Genomic DNA, 21298 nt, shown 5'->3' with positions numbered 1-21298 from the left:
ATAAGTCCCGCCCCTTTCCCTCAGCCAGCCAACCAAAAGAAAGCTCAGGGCTCACCCTACCACCTGCTTGTGTGCCTGTGAGGGAGGGGTTGTCGCCGTTCTGCTTCTGCCGGGCGAGAAGGACGGCGGGTCGACTGTGGAGGTTGTGTTATCCGTCACCGCCGTCAATTCATACACGATGGCAGCTGCCGTCGCGGGGTTCCGTGCCTCCTACCATCGCTTCTTGGACCGGATCGAGCTCATGTTGCCGCCACGGCTGCGCCCGATATACAACCATCCTGCAGGTAGTGGGAGCGGACGAGCGGGGACGGGGACGGTCTTCTCTCAGTCCGCCTGTTTGTTGTATTGGCAGTAAGAGAGAGGGAGCGAAAGACGTGCCTAACTCGGGCAACAAGCCCATTACTAGATAGTTCACTTAATGACGTTTCAAAAGAAAAGAAGGCTTCCCTTCGGTTTCTTGAAGGTCTGTGTTTCAAGCGAGCCCCGGGCCTAGAGAAACCATGCCTGGAAAGTCTCTGGGTGCCTCTGCTCTGTTTCAGTGGGCGCAGCAGAGCCTCTGGTTATCACCGTGTTGCCCAGCCCTTCCTCCCAGTGGCTCCAGGTGACAGACCTGTAGGTGAGGTCCTCCTCCCTCTCTCCACTTGGTCCTCAAGTCACAACAGTCCTGTTGAGGCTGAGAGGGAGGGAAGAAAGGAAAGAATGAAAGAGAAAGAAGGACTGATTGACTTTCAGTAATGAAAAAAACTACGCTTCTGTTATGTCTGGTCACCCTCTTCCCTCCCCCCACGCAAGCATGTTATAATGCTTTGCTTAATAGTCGAGAGATTCCACTTGGAAACTCTCGCAAGGGGTAGTTTCAGGTGGATACCTATGTTAGTGTGCAGTCGAAAAGCAAGACATGGATCTTGTTCTCACAAAAGGTTAACTTTGCTGAACTCTGCAGAATGTTTCCTTGATCTCCCTTTCCTGCCTGAGAAGTGAGAGGCCTGCTATGTATGAGGTCACCTAGGGGAGGCCATAGAGCTTTTCCATGCTGCTGCCCCACTTTAATTTTATATAAAACTATTTCAGTCTTCCTTGCCAACCTGTCTAGTTTTGAAATATATAGTAGTGAAAGGGGAGGTAGAGTGCTGGGGTGACCATTTACAAAATTGAATTGTCATGCAGGGATAAGAGAAGCTGTATCTTCTGCAAATTCCGTTTCCTGTACCTAAAAGATATAGGAAACCTTTTAGACTTTGTTCAGCCTAGAGCACAGGTGGCCTAGGGTTGTGCTGAGGTTCAAGAAGAAACTTCTCCCCCGTCCCATGCTACCTGAAACAGCACTTTTCCTAGGAGCTTCTCTTATGCAGATATTCATTTGAAGACTTGGATAGGGGAACTTTTTCAATAGAGTACATGTTATTTTGGTTAGCCCTTTAAACAAGTATTGCATACATTTTGGTTTTGGATTTTGCTGTGGCCCAACACAACAATCTATGTCTTGACTTTTGTCCTTAATGTTTCTGCCCTCACCGGATTGTAAAATATATTTCATGGCAATCAGCAGTAGAAATCTAGCAATAAAACTGTATTGTCATGAAAAAAAATCTAGGTGTCAAAGCAATGATAGATTAGCTGGCTCTAATTTCTGGTCTCCTCCATTGGACTGAATTTGTTAACCGTAGTTTTCCTTAGATTTATTACTGTGGGAAAAAGAGAAACTGTTTGTAATCTTATCTTCAGTGATAATCCATTAGAAAACAAACTACTGATTACATTTTTTTTAAATTTTGGAACTGGCTTTCTCAGCTCTCCTGTATGCAACTTTTCAGATTCTCTATGTATAAAAAAAATAATAACTAAGCAAATTACATCTACCCATGCCAATCTTGTGGGTGCAAACTGAATTGAAGCAGGGCTTAACAAATCCAAGGTTGCCATGATGCCTAGAAATTTCATTGTGACTCCTAGTATTTTTAGCAATTATTTTATTGTAGGGTCTCTTATCAGTTTTCAGTGGCTTATTTACCATTTCATATCAGAATGTGTTCCCTTTTATACTTTTGTAGTCTTCTGTAGTTTTTTATGTTAGATATTGAAAAATAAAAAACCTTTATAATAATAAAAAAAAGAATGTGTTGTTGTATGACATAAAAATAAATGTGTGTCGTGCTCTGGCAAGGCGAGTGCTAGCTATTTCAATGTCCGTTCAGGCAAAGTCCAAAGTCAACAGTCCAAGTCAAATCCAGTCAAGGCAATCCAACCTAGAGTCAGGCAGGTGCCGGGTCCAAAGCAAGCGGAGGTCGAGGTCCAGAAATCAGTCCAAGGGGGGAACAAGGTTCAAAGGAGGTGGGAAGGTTTCCAGGCACGAGGCTGCGGTTGCAGAGTAGATGACAACTGCAGTCATTTCCACACTGCTCTGAGTTCAGCATCTGTTCTTATACTCCGCCTTGTTTAAGAGGCAACAGGCCAGATGTTTCCTCATCCATTGATTTCCCTCCCTCGTCATCCTGAAGCAGCTCCAGCCACCTCTGCACTTGTAGTTGGGTGCTGCGGCACCGTTGCCAAACTGCCTCCTGCACCCAGCCCTTCCTCTGGACTGCTGGCTCTGATGGCTCCCCCTGACTAACAGCCGGGGTTATTTGTGCTTTGCTCACTCCCTCAGCTCTGATTTCTTCCCTGGAAGGCACGGGCTGTACCTCTGGCTGCTGCATGGCTGGCTCCGCTGGTGCCTCTTGTACCTCTGGCTGCTGCATGGCCAGCTCCGCTGGTGCCTCTTCATCCCCCACTGCCGGTTCCACTGATTCTGGGGGTGGATTTGCCTGCCCGACGCAGTCCTCCTCCGATGAGGACTCGCTGGCGGGCAGCAAGAGCTTGGTCTGGGGCAAGATCACGACAATAGGCATGAAGTTCTTGTCATTGTTTATTTATATGTAAACTGCACTTTACCCCATTCAATACTGATGTATGAATTCATTGCTTAAACAGTTGCTTTCTATTCTGATTCCAATATTTGCTTAAATAGAGCTTTTTACAACAGCAATGGAATTATAAGATATTAGGGGGAAATTGGCCTAGGGTGAAAGGTTAGCTTTTTGCTATGATAGTGACAACCAAGGTTACTGTACATTTATTCATATGCTACAACACTTTTGTCATAGCTTTCATAAAAATGTATGAAGGATTAGGTTTTATGGTAACAAACATTAGAAAATATAATAATAACAATAACATTTGATTTATATACTGCCCTTCAGGACAACTTAACGCCCACTCAGAGCAGTTTACAAAGTGTGTTACAAAGAAAATTTGTCACTACCTGGTTTATGGTATGTGGATATAAATGTTTTCTCATCAGAATACTTATTGCTAGCTTTGCTGTATCTTATGTAGTGGCAAAGGCCAATCTTACCTGTGCTTTGTGACTTGGCATTGCTTAATTGTGGACATGCAATCATTGAACAAAATAATTGATGGCAAAAAGCTAATTCTTAAGAAAGTCAAGCATCATACCAGTGCCTTCTGAGAGGGAAATTACTGGCATGGGCTTGAGAATGCTGTGTATATACTGCATTATCAGAATAATTTGACAGCTGGTACAGAATTTGCTGCTTGTTCTCTTCTGAAAATGGGAGTGGAGGTCTTGATTTCCAGCCTCCACAACTATCAAAGTGTTGTCTCATGATACTAGTGTGGTACGGGATGGAAGACTGAGCCAGTTGCTGATTCGGTTCTCACCTTGGCCAAGAAATCTGTAGGCAAGCTATTTGGACTGCCATCTGCAACCTGGGGATGATAATAATTGACCTACCTTACAAGGTTTTCAGGACTACTGAGATAACATAAGTCGATTTATAAATGATTGAGGGATCATTTCGTAGAAAAAGAACTGCAGGAACTCATTAGTGTTTGCCACACACTCTGACATCACCGGAAGTGTGTCAGAAGGCAACACCCACCCCTCAGGCCCCTTTCCCCAAAAATCTCCAGGTATTTCCTGAAAATAAAGCAGAATGAACTCAAAGCAGCTTACCCTCCTTTGGAGAGCCAGCCCCAGCAGCCCTACATGCACGGATGCACTCACTCACTCACTCGTCACGAATGAAAATAAAGCAGCAGAATGAATTGAAGCAGTTTACCCTCCTTTGGCGATCCAGGCCTAGTAGCCCAGCTTGCACTCACTCACTCACTCACTCACTCACTCACTCACTCACTCACTCACTCACTCACTCACTCACTCACTCACTCACTCTCAAGTCACGAATGAAAATAAAGCAGAAAAATGAATTGAAGCAGCTTACCCTCCTTTGGATATCCAGGCCCAGCAGCCCAGCTTGCACTCACTCACTCACTCACTCACTCACTCACTCACTCACTCATGAGTCACGAATGAAAATAAAGCAGCAGAATGAATTGAAGCAGCTTACCCTCCTTTGGATATCCAGGCCCAGCTTGCACTCATTCACTCACTCTCTCTTTCTCTGTCACTCACACACACGAGTCATGAATGAAAATAAAGCAGCAGAATGAATTGAAGCAGCTTACTCTCCTTTCGAGGGGAGGCAGAGGGGAGGAAAAGGAATCATGTAGGCGGGGCCCAAACCCACGTGACCACTTTTCAGCTCTACCATAACGCCGTTCCGGCGCATTCCCCCTCCAAGTGAGCCCTGATGATCATAATATTATGAAGGCTGTGAAGGAAGGTTAGGCCAGGTCCCAGGGAATGGGGCTTTTATTTTCTTAGCGAGGGAAGAGTCCTAACTAACTTCAGTGATGTAGCTTTCCCGCCTCACACAATAACTCCTTGTTTTTCTAGAAACTAAAGACATACAGTAATACCATTAACATTTCTGAAAAGGTTCACTGTGCAAAGTCATGTTTCAGGAGCCATAAGCAAATGCGGGGCTATGCTGTGCTAGGAGGCTGCTGAACCAGGATTCTGATCTGTGTAATAGCTGTTGAAATTTCTCACTGCTATTTGGCTTGAGGCATGTTTTCAAGAGCAAAACCCATGCAACGTGAAATGCATGTCCAGTGTTTTTTGTCCTTGCCCACAGGTCAGTTTGATTGCCTAATGTGATAAGTGACATTTCCCCTAGAAAATAAGCACCAGTATCTCAGGAATACCCCTTTCCTTTTGGAACTGTCCACACATAGACTGTTTCACACAGCTGAAGGATTACTAATTAGTTGGGAGCAGAACTGAAACCTTCTACTATAGCACTACACACACACACACACACACACACCCATTAGAATTCCTTATCTGTGTCCTCACAAAACAATGAAAGGCAAAGTATGCTTACTCAGAAATAAGCCCCATGAGCTAAAATTCAAAAGCAGAGAAATACATTATTTGGTGTTCCTCCTCTCTTGATTGGTGGGGTGGGGTGGGGGACCTGTGTATTTAAAATTGGAAGCTAGTTGATTTCAAGGGCAGACCCTCCAGAATTTAAAACTCAGCTAGGAGAGGTAGAGATCTGTGGTGGGATTCCCTCTCTCTTTAATCTTAATTAATAGCTACTATGGGGAGGGTAACTTGAAGATTGCAGCCACAGTGCTGTAAAGGGGGTTTAAACCTTCCCTTTTTTCTTCAGAGAAAATCACCATCCCTCCCAAACCACACTATTTGCAACATGAAAAATGGGGGGGTCTCCTGCAGCTGTGAGGTTGTGACCCTGATCCCCTGCACCACCCCTTGGAGCTGCTGGTTTTCAGTTCCACAAGAATAATGGTGACAATGATGGATTTATTTTTAAGACCCCCTTCACTTTGCCAAAACCCTTTAAATGGTAGCAAAATCAAGGATTAGTGAGCTGGAACTTGCCATCATCACCGATCTAAACACTTCATGGGTCAAGGGCGCTGAAAAGCACTTTTCAGTTCTGCAGCTCTGTTTAAAGGTTTTTTAAAAAGGTTTAAAACAATCTCCCCACAGGAGGCTGAAAGAAATAGGACAGCATAGAAAATTGTGAATTGCAGTGAGCTGCCAGCAGCATAGATCATTACAACTGAGTGGAGGAATCCTGGCAATTGCAAATTAAATGGCCAGCTTGGATAGAAGTTCTGTGTAATTAACAAATCTGATTCTGAGTAGTTTCTCATATGCTGCTACATATCCAACTTCTGATTGTTCATACAGTGAAAAAAGCTGCTGTTGGCAGCAGAAAGCCATGCCTTGGTGCAATTCGTTTGGTCTTTGTATAGTTACTCTGAATAGAAAGCTCTTTAAAATTCCTTAAAGGCATTGCAAATAATGGAAATTCTCTTGCAAGAAATGTACAACAAAGCAACTCTTAAATATATTTAGGATTTTTAAAATAACTCTGGTTGCTAGAATATTTTTGTTCCGAGTAGCATATGCATTATCTGTTTATTTTACCTGCCAGCTTCCTAATAGTTCTGTAACTTGCATATCTTCACAGGACAGTGAGATATACCAAACAATTTAACAACATTATCTATTTGCTGTCTTTGATAACTTGATAAATGTTCATGCTAATTTCTCAAGACCCTTGAACAATTTTTTTACTTGTGTCAAGAGTTTTGTAATATGCAGTGTTAAGGTTTGTACCAGTAATGTAATCTATTCACAATGTCTGTGCGCAGAGCATCTCCTATCTCTGCCCCATTTTTCTTCTTCAATATAAAAATGTGCTATATAGAAAATAGTTAAAGGCTAGACTGGTGTACCCTTTGGAGCATATAAAAATATTTTGATGGAAAGCTAGCTATCCTGTTACATATCTTTTGTTTGCAAGATGATTAAAACAGACCACTTTCAAAAAGTGTTGTAAAATACTGCCCTGCCATAACACAGTAAGAGAACAGGAATTCTGAGTTCTTAACACTGTTCAGTTTGCAAGACATAGCACATATGGTAGGGCATTCATAAAAACTTCAGCACTTGAGTTCATGGCTCTTAATAAGAGGCTGCCTTCTGTTTGTGAACAAATAAATATGTTGGCTGCCATAATCAAAGGATGCAAGGCTTGGTTAGTAATTCCAGTATATCTGTGTCATGTTTTTAAAAGTTGCTTTTTATTCCAAGCTTTCCCTTGAGACAAATCTCTGTGTAGACTGTTGGATTATTAAATACAATAATGGCAACTACAAAAATGCCCATTTTTGCAGTGGTTTTCTGTTGATTGAAAGGTGCATTTGGTCTCAATGACTGGGGAGGCCCAGGTTCCGATCCCAATTCGGATATGAAACTGATGGAGTGACTCCAGGCTGCCACATGCTTTTAGCCTTACCTTATCTCACAGGGCCATTTGGATAATACCATGTACTTTGTTCTGGAAGATGGGAAGAATTAAAAAAATGCTCTAGATGGACTGCTTATATGTTTGTGTTCAAGTGGATCAAAACAAGTGTTTCTTTGCTTCTTTTCCAATAAGTGGCTGATCTCCATTTTTTGTAGGACTATAAGAGTGGGATGATTATTGCTCCAGTTAGCTCTTGAGCAAATATAAGAGGACTTGCTTCTTGCTTCCAGGAGGAGGCCCCAATTTGTGTAGGACTTAACCATCTGTGAAATGATTAAGCTGTATTACAAAATACAGCTATGAGCATAAGATTAATATGATTTTACAATTAATTTAGTAATTGCTGATACGATTTCTTGATCTTGCTTGTAAAATTCATTCTGTGTTTGGATATATTTTACTTGTAGGCAGGGCATTTTTCTGGGGAAAGAGGTGGTGGAACTCAGTGGGTTGCCCTTGGAGAAAATGGTCACATGGCTGGTGGGCACGCCCCCTGATCTCCAGCCGAGTGGCACGGAGGGCAATCTCAACTCCCCTCTGTCTGGAGATCAGGGGGTGGGGCCACCAGCCATGTGACCATTTTCAAGAGGTTCCAGAACTCTGTTCTACTGCGTTTCTGCTGGAAAAAAAGCCCTGCTTGTAGGCCATGTACATGGTTTCTTTGAATGTAACATTCTAGCTGTGATTATTGAAACTTACTGCTAGGAAGCCCCAGCTTGTGCAGAACTTGATCAGTCATGTGAGAATTAAGCTGTATTACAAAATACTCTCATAGCCCTTGCAGTATCTTCTAGAGTAGAGGGGCTACTGGAGAAAAGTTGGCTGTAAAATACTATACTATTTTCTGGGCTTGCTTTCTTTATAGTTGTTAACATGCTGTTAAATGGATGCTGCTACAGTGAGCATATGCTCAGTTATTTTCATATTTGATCTGTACCTCAATCAGCTATAGCCAAACTTCTCTTAAAATAATTATGTACTTGTTCCCTCTCCCAGTAAACTGTCTTTCTTTCACAACACAACAGGTGATGATATAGATGATTGCCGTGTAGCAGGGGGAGAGCAGCAGTGTGACTCTGTCCTTGGTCTTGCATTTGAATAAACACTAGAGGAGGTTGCAATTTTTCCTCTGTCTTGTGACTCAAGGAAGAATGCTGCCGTGTCAGGGGAGGACATACTATATCCGTTGGGGATGATGTGTTCTGTCCCCCCCGCCCCAGAAGTTATGTTGTGACAAAGCCCAAGCTGCATGAAGAATAAACTTTAGGGTTTTTTTCCCTTTGACAGGCTATGTTCAGTGCAGCAAAGCTACTTGCTGTTGGAAAACTAGTACAACAGACTGGTGGCACTGGGCAAATTATGACAGGACAGTTCATAGAATATCTGAAGCATACTTTGCTTATTGCTTGACTTGTAGATCTAGTGTATGTAATTCCACTCTATGTTACTTTAGTTTTCTAGTTTTGTGGATTAACTATTGCTTTTTCTTACAGGTCCTAAAACAGTGTTTTTCTGGGCACCTATTATGAAATGGGTAAGTTGACTTCTTAGTATGAAATGCATGAAAGCCATTAGCTAAGATTGTGGCCCAATTATATTAGAAGTGACATTTGTATATGGGCAACTTTCTGAATATGACTAGAGGTGGGCACGAACAGCAATACGAACAAAAAAAGCCACGAACAGCCTGATCAGCTGTTCGTGAGCAAGCTGTTCATGAGGCCCCGTTCTGGATGAACATGTGTTTGTTCCAAGCCCTGTTTGTGGTGTTCATCATCAGCCAGACAGTATGGTACCTTTCAATCAATTCCCTTGGCAACAGTAGGCATGGACTTTCTGAACTCTGTCTGAACTCCTGTTGCCCTGGAAACCCCAATCTAAGCCCAGGGGCACTTCACCCCCAACTCAGCCACTTGTCAGGGGTTTCCCAGCCAAGCAGCTGAGTGCAGCCTGCCGCGGTTTAAATTTCCCTCTCCCTGCTGCTGCGCAGCACAGAAAGAGGGACATTTAAATCCCCCACTCAGCTGCTTGTCAGGGAAACCCCTGACAAGTGGCTAAGTGTGGCATGCCAGGGTGAAATGCCCTTCTCCCTGCTGCTGCGGCACTTCACCCCCGACTCAGCTGCTTGTCAGGGGTTTCCTCACAAAGTTTCCCCCCCTCCCTCCAGCCGGTTGGACGGAGGGAGACTTCCAAGGGAAGGAGGTTCCCCAAGCCATTTGCAAACGGCATGGGGAACCTTCTTCCTTTCAGAGTCTCCCCTCCCTCCCTCTAGCCGGCTGGAAGGGGGGAGACTTTGAAGGGAAGGAGGTTCCCCACGCCATTTGCAAACGGCGCAGGGAACTTTCTTCCCTTCCAAGTCTCCCCCCTCCCTCCCACGAACAGCCAACCATGAACATGTTCGTGAACAGGGTCATGTTCCTGGTTGTTCATGATTCCCTGTTCGTGGATGGCAACGAACATCGTGTTCGGGTTTTTTCCCTGTTCGTGCCCACCTCTAAATATGACTAGACAGCTTCTCTAATCTATGTGAGAATAACTGAAGCATACTTTGACGAATAAACAGAGCCAGAATATTTGCAAGAAAGATGTGTAGAAATACTGCCAATTGGCCTGTTTAAAGGACATTTGCTGCCTGGTTGTTTGTGTCAAGCTGTTGCATTCTTTGACCACTTAGTATATATTATGTCTACTATTCTGCATATGCGATACCAACCTACAAAGGTCTGTGTTAGTTAGCCTAAAACTTCATCTTGTTAGCACTGACTTTAATGCATTATTAGTAACCAATGGAGTCTCTGCAGAGTGGGAGTGATGTGCAGGTTCTGCTTAGCACCTAAGAGCAGCCATGCCATGACATTCTGAACCACATGGATTTTCCAAGTTGTTTTTAAGTTGCATGTAGAATGCATTGCAGTAGTATAGTCTTGAGGTAGCCATAACGTAGATCCATATGAACAAGTCATCCATCTTTTAAGCTAAGTGGAGTTGTTAAAAGCCTTTTTAAAGCTTTGTTAGCTTGCTTCTTCAACAATAAAGCCGGATCCAGAATCACCCCAAGGCTCTTAACCAAGTGAGTGAGAGACGATTGGACCCCATCAAAAGCGGGAGAGCCAGTTTGGTGTAGTGGTTAAAAGCACGGGACTCTAATCTGGAGAACTGGGTTTGATTCCCCGCTCCTCCACTTGAAGCCAGCTGGGTGACCTTGGGTCAGTCACAGCTTCTAGGAGTTCTCTCAGCCCCACCCACCTCACAGGGTGTTTGTTGTTGTGGGGACAATAACAACAGACTTTGTAAACTGCTCTGAGTGGGTGTTAAGTTGTCCTAAAGGGCAGTATATAAATTGAATGTTATTGTTATTATTATTATTACTTCAGGGCTTTCCCAATCCACATTAGCTCTGTCTTGTCAGGATTCAATTTGTTAGTCATTCACAGCTGCAGTAGTCAGGCATTTGTTCAGAGACTCTATAACTTCACCTGGCATTTTAGACCTAATGAGTTAGGAACCATAGACTTCACCACTATGTTATATTGGATTCCTGCTAATGCTGTTTTTGTGAACTTGAATCTATTTACCCTATGGCATTGTTTATGGAAGTGTTCTTGAGTTTGACTGTACTAATCTCATTCTGTGTAATCTGCCTTGAGTCTCAATAAGAAAGGCAGACTATAAAAGACAAATTAAATGAATAAATAAAGCTGAGGGTTGTCAACATATTGATGGCACCCTATTCCAAAATCACAAATGATTTTTTTTCCTCAAGGGCTTCACATAAAGATTGAATGACTTGGGGAACAAGATTGAACCTTGTAGAACCCCACAAGCCAGGTCTCACACTGTAGGAAATTTGTCTTGACAGAAATCTTCTGAATTCTGTCCATAAGGAATTGTTGAAATCAATCCAAAGCACATCCCTTAATCCCTACTTATACTTCCAAAATGTCTTAAGAGAATTGTAGGGTTCACTGTGTGAACGGCTGCCAATGTTTCATAAAAAGCAGAGCATAGCTTTTTGTCTACATTTAGATGATCGTCTACCAGCACAATAACCTGGTCTGAAACCAGGCTGAAAGAGGTCTAGGGCAGATGATTTATCCACATTTGCAACCATTTTTTTCTTTCATTTTGCCCGAGGAGACCAAATTAGAGACCAGGTGATAGTTGGCCACATAATCTTTCTCTAGCAATGATTTTTTAAAAAAAATAACAGGTGGATGACCACCTGTTCTACGGTTCAAGAAAAGATGCCCTGGGGTAATGATTGATTTATAATGGACATTAGGGATGCATTGGTGTGATCTTTCCATGCCTTAAGTATTCAGGGCAGGCAAGGGTCTAATGTACAAATGGTGGCCTTCACAGATCCCAGGATTTTGGTGGCATCCCTTCGCAGTATCTGGCTCGAAGTGATTCATAAAGGGACCATATGTGGTACTGCGGGTTTCAAAACTCTCAACTGTATTATGGCCAGCATCCAGATCAGAGTGTTTTTTCAAAGATTTTCTCAGCAAATAACTTTTCAAAAGTGTCACAGCCAATTGGCAGTTCCTGGGATTTTAAAGGGTCAGAGTCAACAAGTGGCAAGTGGCTGAGCTGTGTACAAACTGAATGCTGCAAAAGTAGCAGTGAAATAGAATTTCTCTGGTGATATTCCCATGCCTAATAGGTTTTCCTAGGAGTTCTATAGCATAGCTTGTCAGTCAGTGTGCATTCTTCACCGCAGTGTTTGAGATGGTTTGCCATCCCCTTCAAGTCACCTAGTTCCACCATAAACAAAGGTACCTGATTCTATCTCAAGGGTCGAAGAGGTTGACAAAGGACCACAATGTTATTACTGGTGTCCACCATAATCTTGAAGGAGAGGAATGAATGTGAGTTTTTCCCAGCAGTTGCACTGAACTTAGGAAGCAGCCTGGAAAGTTAAAGACTTCTTGCTATTTGGGGTGCAGTGGTATAATCCACAACTATTAGCACTGCAGTTTTTCAGTCCACAGGCTTGGTAAATTGAGGTCTGGGCCAGTCCATTGGAGAAACCTACTCATTGCTGCTTTCTCTTCCATCATCCCTTTCTTTCAAATACACCAGAGCATGCTATATATAACTGCCTTTATAAATCTTTGCTGAGTAGAATTGTACATGGTAAGTGCTTAAATAACTTAAAATGTTACATGCAGAGGACAGTGGCACCTGGGTTCTGACTAGAACATGACATTGATATAATCCAACATAGTTGCAATGAAACTGGATGCTCCTTCTTTTTACAGGGTTTGGTCTGTGCTGGAATGGCTGATATGACTAGGCCAGCAGAAAAACTCAGCACATCACAATCTGCAGTGTTAATGGCCACAGGTACGTGTGATAGACATCTTAGCATCTACACCAACATGTTTGCCATACTCTGCCTAGCTTAACTCACAGCATTGAGAAAACTGTGGAATGACCCTATGCATGAATGTTCACCTTGGAGAGAGGCTATAAGTGAGGAACGATTGCTTTAAAAAAGTCAACCCAAGGCAGAATTCAATTTCCAAACTGCATGTTTCATTTTCTAAAAATTTTTGAAAGCATATCTGCTTCTTGAATCAATTGTGGAACCTTCATTTAATCAATAGAACTGGCTAGAAACTGTTCAGCAGGAAACCACTAAATCAATTATTACATGGTTTAGTAGGGCACTCAAAATGTTTTATTTTAAAAAATCGCCATGAGAGACTGATTTCAATTATTGCAATCTCTATGGTACTGTACTAGTGTTTAACTGATCAAGTTTACATACCCAGAGATTTTTCCACAGATTTGTTAATATATTAGTCTTTGAGAGACTGAAAGGTTTTCTTAGGCCAGGATTTTCCAGAGAGCTCTTGCTAGTCAGTTTATGTAGCAACTATACAGATTACCAAATTTCTGGGCTGCAGACGTGTGTTTCAAAAAACCTGCTTATCTTATTTGATATCGTACCAGTGACACTGAGGATCAAAGCCCTGTGTACAGATGGTGTGTTCATTGATGGTTGCCAAGAACATGGCATACATCCTGCCCATTCTAACAGACTAACAGGGCATTCTTCCTTGCTTTTAAGAGGTTTAGGCTTCTGACACTAGCCCTTATGTGGAAGCAAGAACCAATGATATTACAAGAACTTGCTTCATATAATACATTTTGGATTGGAATACCAATTCTGTGTGAGGTAGGTTAGACAGTGAGTGACCCAGATCATGGCAGAGTGAAAATTTGAACCTGGGTCTCCCAGATCCTAGTCCAACTGCTATGCTACACTGGTTATAAACACATGTCTGATTACAAGCCACAATCAATGAAGTACTAATAAGTACATTTAATTATTTTCTTACTTTATATTCTAACAGGACTTATCTGGTCAAGATATTCCTTAGTTATTATTCCTAAAAACTGGGGTCTATTTACCGTTAATTTCTTTGTGGGATGTGCTGGTGGTTCTCAGCTGTACCGTATATGGAGGTAAGCACTGCAGACAAATAGGATGGATTTCAGTTGACTTATTTTGTATCTGTTTCTCAGGTTGGTCAAGCTCTTCAGTGGTGCCCATGCTTCTTGGAATGACTCTTGTGCTTTAATGCTACATTAAAAATGCAGGCTAAAAGGTTCCTCTGGCATGTAGAAAAGATGCGTGGGCTTACAGTGATAATTCACTGAATTTTCTCCTTTCATGGCTTAATAGGGGTGCCCACCATCTTAACCTTATGCCTCACAAGTTACTTCCAGAGGCTACTGAGCCCCAGCTCTTATGTCAATATTCTTCTGTTTACAAAAAAGTAGCTCCCTTTCAAAACTATGTTGGATTTCTGTCTCTGTCTACAGGAGTTCATCTATACCTGCCTGGTTTTCATTAACCCCCTTCTCCCTGCATCTCTACCCGACAGTAGCTAGTCCTTTGGAAGTGAAGAATTCATAATTTTATGAAGCAATTCTACTATATTATGGAATCTTTAGCTTTGATTGAGCAAGATAGATAAACTGATGGCTCTGTAGACTTCCTTAGCGTTTCTCAAACTGTAGAGGCTGGGAACACCCCCATCTCATGAGAGCAAACAGGTTCTCAGCATGTGATTGTCCTGACCTGACTAAAGTTGGAGTGGCTTTCCTAATGTACATTTCGGCTGTAGCAGAGTCTGGCCTAGATTTCCCATTACTATATTTGGTCTTCTGGCAAGATGGAATGTGGTGCAAAAGTGATTAACTTTATACTATGGTTTTCTAGTTCATTGGCTAGCTTCTTTATGAATGGATACTACAACTGGAATTTTAGGGAGCCATCCCATAGCATGTAGTGTTTCATATGTAGGGTATAAGCATAATTTTAACAAAATTCAATGTGATCCTATTAAATGTCATGTTTGGAACAGTCTGCACATCCTTCCCATCTGAACAAAAAAGGGAGGTAAAAAGTCTTTCCCGTTTTAAGTTCAGCAGGTGGAAAAGACTTTTGGTGCCCAGTAACCATCCTTACTGCTTCTAGGTAACATCTTTCAAACAAATAGCTGGAACGTTGCACCTTCAGGCAAGCTAAAAACTAGAACAATAACCACCCATGTGGTTCTGCACAATATTTTTAGTCAAATTACTCGGTACACTGTGATAATGGTATGGAGACTTAAGTATATTTTAAAGTATTCCCAGCTCAGAAGAACAAGGACATACTGCGATGGACAGGGCTGGTTCCAGCTTCACCTTTCCTGAGAAACAACCAATGGGGAGGGGGCTGAATGCTGGGCCTGTGACAGTTGGAGTCCATTGGAGAGAGTGAAAATGGTTTTGGACACTGCTGAGAAGGCAGCAGAGATATTTTCTGGCTAATTACAAACCTGTTCTGTTACACTGAAACATTCCCTGTTTAACCCCATTCACACCTATGCTCCATCTTGCAAGTTCCTTTTTTCCCCTTTAATCCTAGCTGGCTTGAAGTCATTGGGTGAGGGAAAATATCACACACAGAGACCTCAAAAGCTCTGGTCACATTAAATGGGCCAAATTATAAGCATATGGTGGCAGCATATATAAAGAAAATAAGCTTTAAGTTCCCTTTCCCCAATAGCCTGGGGAAGTAAGTAGAGGGAACAGGCTGCCTGTCTGGGGAAGCCGAGAGGGGACCCTGTGTGCATTTTGGGTCAGGACCAGCCGCCTGCTAAATTGGAGGTTAGACAGGTTGTGTGTGGTTGCCCTTTACTGCCTGGAAAGCCCCAAAAAGTATGAAGGGAGGTTTAGGGGATGTGGCAGTAGGGAAAAGGTGGCTGCCATACATATGCTAGGACTAGGTGTTCTCTGCATGTCTCTCCACTCTTGATTGTTAGTCACCCTCACCACTTCATTCTGGCCTAGATTTAGCTTTGGGCTACTAAACTGGATCCTAAAATCTGGTTGTATAAAGCTCTGGGGAGTAATCAGTGCTGTGGCCTGTAAACACTGACTTTGTTTTCTTCTGACAGGTATAATCAAGAGCTAAAAGCCAAGGAGCAGGAACAAAAGCAGCAATAAAAATGCAGTTCATCTCTTCATGTTTCATCTGTGAACTCATTATCAAGGGACCTAGTTGTAATCTTGTGCAGTTGTCCAGCATGAATTTTTACTAATGTCTGAGCATGTTTTTTCTATAAATTAGAAAACAGTCTCTTTACACAAATAAAATTTAACTTGCCTATAAACAAATGCCTATTTTTAAATTCAGATGTCACAGTCTGTTAACTGGGTTAAATGGCAACCCTAAATACAAAATGTATTCCTTGTTAAAGTTCAATCTACATAATACTACACAGTTGAAGAATCAAATTGCTTCCCCAATCATTTACATTTTCACAGAACTCCTAGACTTGATCTGCGGTGGGGGGGGGGGGACTGCGGGGGAGACTATATGAATGTTTAACTACATGCTTCAGCAACAGAGTGTTACCCGTTTGTGAAACTGGTAAAGTTGTTCAAACAAAGCTTCAAGTTGCCTACCCTATTGATAGTGATTGTAGCAAAATTTGTGCTTTGTTACTAGCTGCCTTATAGGGAAATTTAATAAACCTTTCCAAAGCAAAGATGTACATACTGGAGAGAAGCTTAAAGTATTAATAGTGTTTGCTGTATTCTTCATGTTTGTTGGAAAAGGTATCTTCATACCTGGGGGTGAGTGAGTGTGCATAGCCTGCTGGAGAATGGTGCCTGTTGAAATAAGTGTTATTTCTGGGTGTCTCTTTTGCCAAGGTTGTAGCTAATTGCACAAGGTGATTGTTGCTAATTGGAGAGTGTTTTGCCTAGGGCTGACTGCTGGCGCCACCCTTGGTGGGTGAGCCTTGAATTGAATTAAGCTCCTCCCAACCGGAAGCGCGAGCCTTCGAGAAGAGCACAAGGGCTCTTGCCCTGTGGTTGGGGGTCTGGCCTGGGGGCCCTGTTATAAGCTGAGTATCTCTTACATCCTATAGATGTTAGGCTTTTTTTTTTTTTTTGCTTCTGCAAGCCTTCACAAGTAGTCTCATGAGGCTGTTTGGCAGGAAGTACAATAAAAACTGAACCACTTCTGAAATGGATTGCAGCAGCATGGCTGGTGAGAGCTGAGGCAGTGACATGCAAAGTCTGTGGCATGTTTGTATTCTTACCTAAGGGTAACAGCAATTACACTTGCAGCAAGTGCAAGTTGGTAGCCTTACGGGAGAAGATACAGGGACTTGAGGCCACACTCTATTTCATAGGGAAGGTGAAGAGTTCATGAACAGAATGCATGAAGCACTCTTGAAAGGACATCAGGAGGAAAAAGGTAACTCAAGATTTGGAGGAGCACCTAATGTAAGAGGTGGGTGCATGGAAGAAAGTAACCATAAGAGCAGGAAAATCAAGAGACTTTCTGAGCCTCTGATGTTAAGCAATCAGTTCCAGGATCTCCCCATAAATATTGATTCTGGACCACTGGAACAAGGGCTACTTCCCCAGCCGCCTCAAACCTTGAAGGAAAATTCTCAGACCCCTGTGTATGACAGGACTCAAGCTTCTGTTCCCCAAAATAGGAGAAGGTGTGTTCTGGTAACTGGGGATTCCCTACTGAGAGGGGTAAAGGGTGCTGATCGGACTTGTTTCGAGAGGTATGCTGTCTACTGGGTGCACACATCCAGGATGTGACAGAAAGGGTAGAAAGACTCATCAAGCCCATAAATTATTTTCCTTTCTTGCGGATCCATGTGGGAATAAATAATATTGCTCAGCACAGTCCAGAATGCATTAAAATAGACTTATGTTGCTCTGGGTAAAAAGGTTAAGGACCTGGGAGCACAGGATGTGTTTTGGTCAGTTCTTCCAGTTGAAGGTCGTGGTTTAGGAAGGGAAAGAAGAATATGTTGGTAAGAGTCTTGCAAGCCTGATAAGGAAGGCTTTAAACTAAATCTTATAGGGGAGAGAGACAAAAATTAAAAATCTATAACAGGAGATGAGAACACTGAAGATTTGCGGGAGTGGAACATATGCTAGGAAACATTCACTTGCAGGTAAGCACAGAAAACAAACAAAAACCTCATGACATAACTCATGATTTCCGATGTCTCTTCACTCATGTGCAGAGTATAAGAAACGTGAAGTCCTAATACAGGAAGGGGACTGTGACATAATAGGCATTTCTGAAACTTGATGGAATGACACTCGGAATACTAAGATTGAGGGATATAACTTATTTAAAAGGGATAGACAAATAAGGAAGGGGAGGAGTAGCATTATATGTAAAGGAGGTATAAACTTGTGAGGAAATAGATGGATCTGAGCATGGAAGTACAGTTGAGAGTCTCTGGGTAAAAATAAAAGTAGTAAGAAATAATAGTAATATTATGGTGGGGGTTTGCTATAGACCACGCCAGGCAGAGGACTTGGATGAGATGCTCCTAGAACAAAATACAAAGTTCTCAAAGAGATGGGACACAGTGGTCGTGGGATATTTCAATTACCCAAATGAAAGGTCAAATTAACTCGTCTTGCTGACAACTTCATTTTTCAGAAAGTGGAGAGGGAAACAAGGGGTTCTGCTATCTTGGACTTGATTCTCACCAACAGGGAAGAACTGGTGGACAAGGTGAAAGTAGTGGGCACCCTGGATAGTAGTGACCATGTAATTTTGGAATTTACAGTCTTGGGGAAGGGAAAAGCTATACATAGATTGGACTTCAGGAAAGCAAATGTTAACAAACTGAAAGTTATGCTGAGTAGAATCCCATGGTCAGAAATACTTAAGGAGAAGGGAGTTCAAGAGGAGTGGGAATTTCTTAAAGGTGAAATATTGACAGCACAATCACAAATGATTCCTATGAGAAGGAAAAATGGGAGGAGCCTAAAGAAGCCAAGGTGGCTCCATAAACAGCTTTCTAACGAGCCTTTTAACCAAGGATGAATATAAACAACCAGATCACTTTGTTCTGAAGGCTCGTATGAGCATGCTGCTCCTTTCCCAGCTGGGCGGTGAGCGGATTTACGCTTGTTCGCGGAGACTTATAGATCCAATTGGTTTCCAGGCGGCTCTGCGGGATCCAATGCCCCCTGGCAATACGTTAGATGAGCTGGTGGATGATTGGCATGGCCGACTTTCCAAAGCCATCGAAGTTATTGCCCCCTGCCATCCTCTCTGAGCCTGCAAACGGGTAGCTCCTTGGTTCACTGAGGAGCTTCGCCAGATGAAGCGGTCTATGAGACGACTAGAGCGAGTGTGGAGGTGGGGGCATGACGAAGAGGCAAGAACATCTTATAGGACGTTTATGAAAGCCGATGAGGTGGCAATGAAAGCAGCAAAGAGGGATTTCTTTGCTACTTCCATTGCGTCCGCTAGCTCACGCCTAGCTCAATTATATCAAACAGTTCGGTCCTTGGTCTCCCTCTCTCAGGGAGACCACCAAATTCTTAATTCAACTATTGGCTGCGAGGCTTTTGCGAGCTATTTTGCTGGCAAAATCCTGTCCCTTCGCTGTGGCCTGCCACGCACTGTTGATACAGAAAGGGAACTGGAGACCCCTTGGCCGTCTTCTGGGTCCGTATTAGATCATTTCAGGCTGCTTTCCCGGGATGATGTTGACAGGATCCTGCAGGGGATGAGGCCAACCACCTGTCCTCTGGACTCCTGCCCATCCTGGCTGGTGAAGGCCAGTTCGGAGGGGCTACGGGACCTTTTGGAGGCCATTGTTAACATCTCCCTGAGCTCTGGGGTTTTTCCAGGAGTGTTAAAGGAGGCGGTACTGCAGCCCCTCCTGAAAAAACCATCTTTGGACCCCACCGACCCATCCAGGTACCGCCCAGTGTCGAACCTCCAGTTTCTGGGCAAGGTGATTGAGCGGGCGGTGGCGGTACAACTGCAGGAATTCCTGAATGATGCTGTAGTCCTGGACCCATTCCAGTCTGGCTTCTGTCCTGGCCATGGGACGGAGACGGCCTTGGTTGCCCTCTCAGATGACCTTCGCAGGCATCTGGATCGAGGCGGGTCAGCGCTGCTTGTGTTACTCAATCTCACAGCAGCGTTTGACACAGTTGACTATGATTTGTTGGCTACCTGCCTTGCCGACGTGGGGATTAGGGGGACAGCCTTACAGTGGCTGGTCTCCTTTCTCCAGGGTCGGGGACAGAGGGTGGCGCTTGGGGGAGATATATCGCCCTGTCACCCTTTTGTGTGTGGGGTTCCCCAAGGGGCGATACTCTCCCCGATGTTATTTAACATCTACATGCGCCCCCTCACCCAGTTGGTGCGGAGGTTTGGGCTGGGCTGTCATCAATACGCGGATGACACCCAGCTTTTTCTGTTGATGGACAGACACGGGGCCAGACACGGCCCCAGACAATCTGGCCAGAGCTCTGGAGGCTGTGACGGCATGGTTGAAACAGAGCAGGCTGAAATTGAACCCAGTGAAGATGGAGGTCCTGCAGCTGGGACGGGGGCTGCCAGATGTTGGAATCCAGCTCCCTGTCCTGGATGGGACACCACTGGCAACTTTGCCAGTGGTGAAGAGTCTGGGCATGCTCCTGGATGCCTCCCTATCGATGTAGGCCCAGGTCATGGTGGTTGCCAAGTCTGCATTTTTCCATCTTCGTCAGATCAGGCAACTTGCCCCCTACCTGACGCCCCAGGACCTGGCTACAGTGACCCATGGAACCGTCACCTCCAGGCTAGATTACTGTAACTCACTCTACGCTGGGCTACCCCTGGGCCTGATCCGGAAACTACAACTGGTCCAGAATGCGGCAGCGCGGGTCCTGACTGGTATATCTTACTAGTCACATATCACACCTGTCCTGCGCCAGCTGCACTGGCTTCCGGTTGAATTCCGAATCAGGTTCAATGTGTTGGTTCTTACCTTTAAAGCCCTGAGCGGGTTGGGACCGGCATATCTTCCGGACCGCCTCTCCCTGTACGTACCCCGGAGACTGCTTTGATCAGCGGATAAATGTTTACTGGTGGTCCCCGGCCCTAAGGAAGCCCACCTCGCTTCTACCAGGGCCAGGGCCTTTTCAGTCCTGGCCCCAGCCTGGTGGAATGCTCTGTCAATGGAGACCCGGGCCCAGCGGGACATATTATCGTTCCGCTGGGCCTGTAAGACAGAGCTGTTCCACCAGGCATTCGGTGGTTGAAGGGGGCAGTGCCATGTCGGCCTCCCACCTTTGGGATGGGGGAGGGTTCTCCCCACCATTGCACTTGGTTAATTTATTTCATTATTGTTTTGTATATTGATTTTAGTATTATTGTTTTCTTGTTTTTATCAATTTTAAACCCCTGGGATGGGCGGTATATAAATTGAAATTTAAATATAAATAAATATAAACCAATGGTTGTAGGGAAAGTGTTAGAAAAGCTAAAGCTCAGTATGAGCTTAGGCTAGCAAGCAAGAGATGCTAAAAACAACAAAAGGGGTTCTTTGCTTATGTTAAAAGTAAGAAAAAGAGCAAGGATATGGTAGACCCATTGCAGGGACAGGATAGTGAAATTGTAACAGGTGATGAAGAAAGCGGAGAACTACTCAATTCCTACTTTTCTTCAGTCTTCTCCTGCAAGGGAAATGGTGCTTAACATAGCAATA

General features: G+C 43.7%; 1 protein-coding gene across 1 annotated transcript; it reads left to right on the top strand.

The window, feature by feature from the left end:
- Positions 1–38: 38 nt before the first annotated feature.
- Positions 39–16336, top strand: MPC2 (mitochondrial pyruvate carrier 2). The gene is made up of 5 exons (XM_054973957.1): positions 39–284; positions 8744–8784; positions 12515–12599; positions 13616–13727; positions 15713–16336. Exons 1-5 carry the CDS (start codon positions 179–181, stop codon positions 15759–15761), a joined length of 393 nt encoding a protein of 130 aa, XP_054829932.1. The 5' UTR covers positions 39–178; the 3' UTR covers positions 15762–16336.
- The last annotated feature ends 4962 nt before the right edge of the window (positions 16337–21298 follow it).

The sequence above is a fragment of the Eublepharis macularius genome, chromosome 3, assembly GCF_028583425.1.
Source record: "Eublepharis macularius isolate TG4126 chromosome 3, MPM_Emac_v1.0, whole genome shotgun sequence".
In the NCBI taxonomy this organism is placed as follows: Eukaryota; Metazoa; Chordata; class Lepidosauria; order Squamata; family Eublepharidae; genus Eublepharis; species Eublepharis macularius.
Note: the sequence above shows the minus strand (reverse complement) of the source record. Positions and strands in the feature narration are given on the sequence as shown.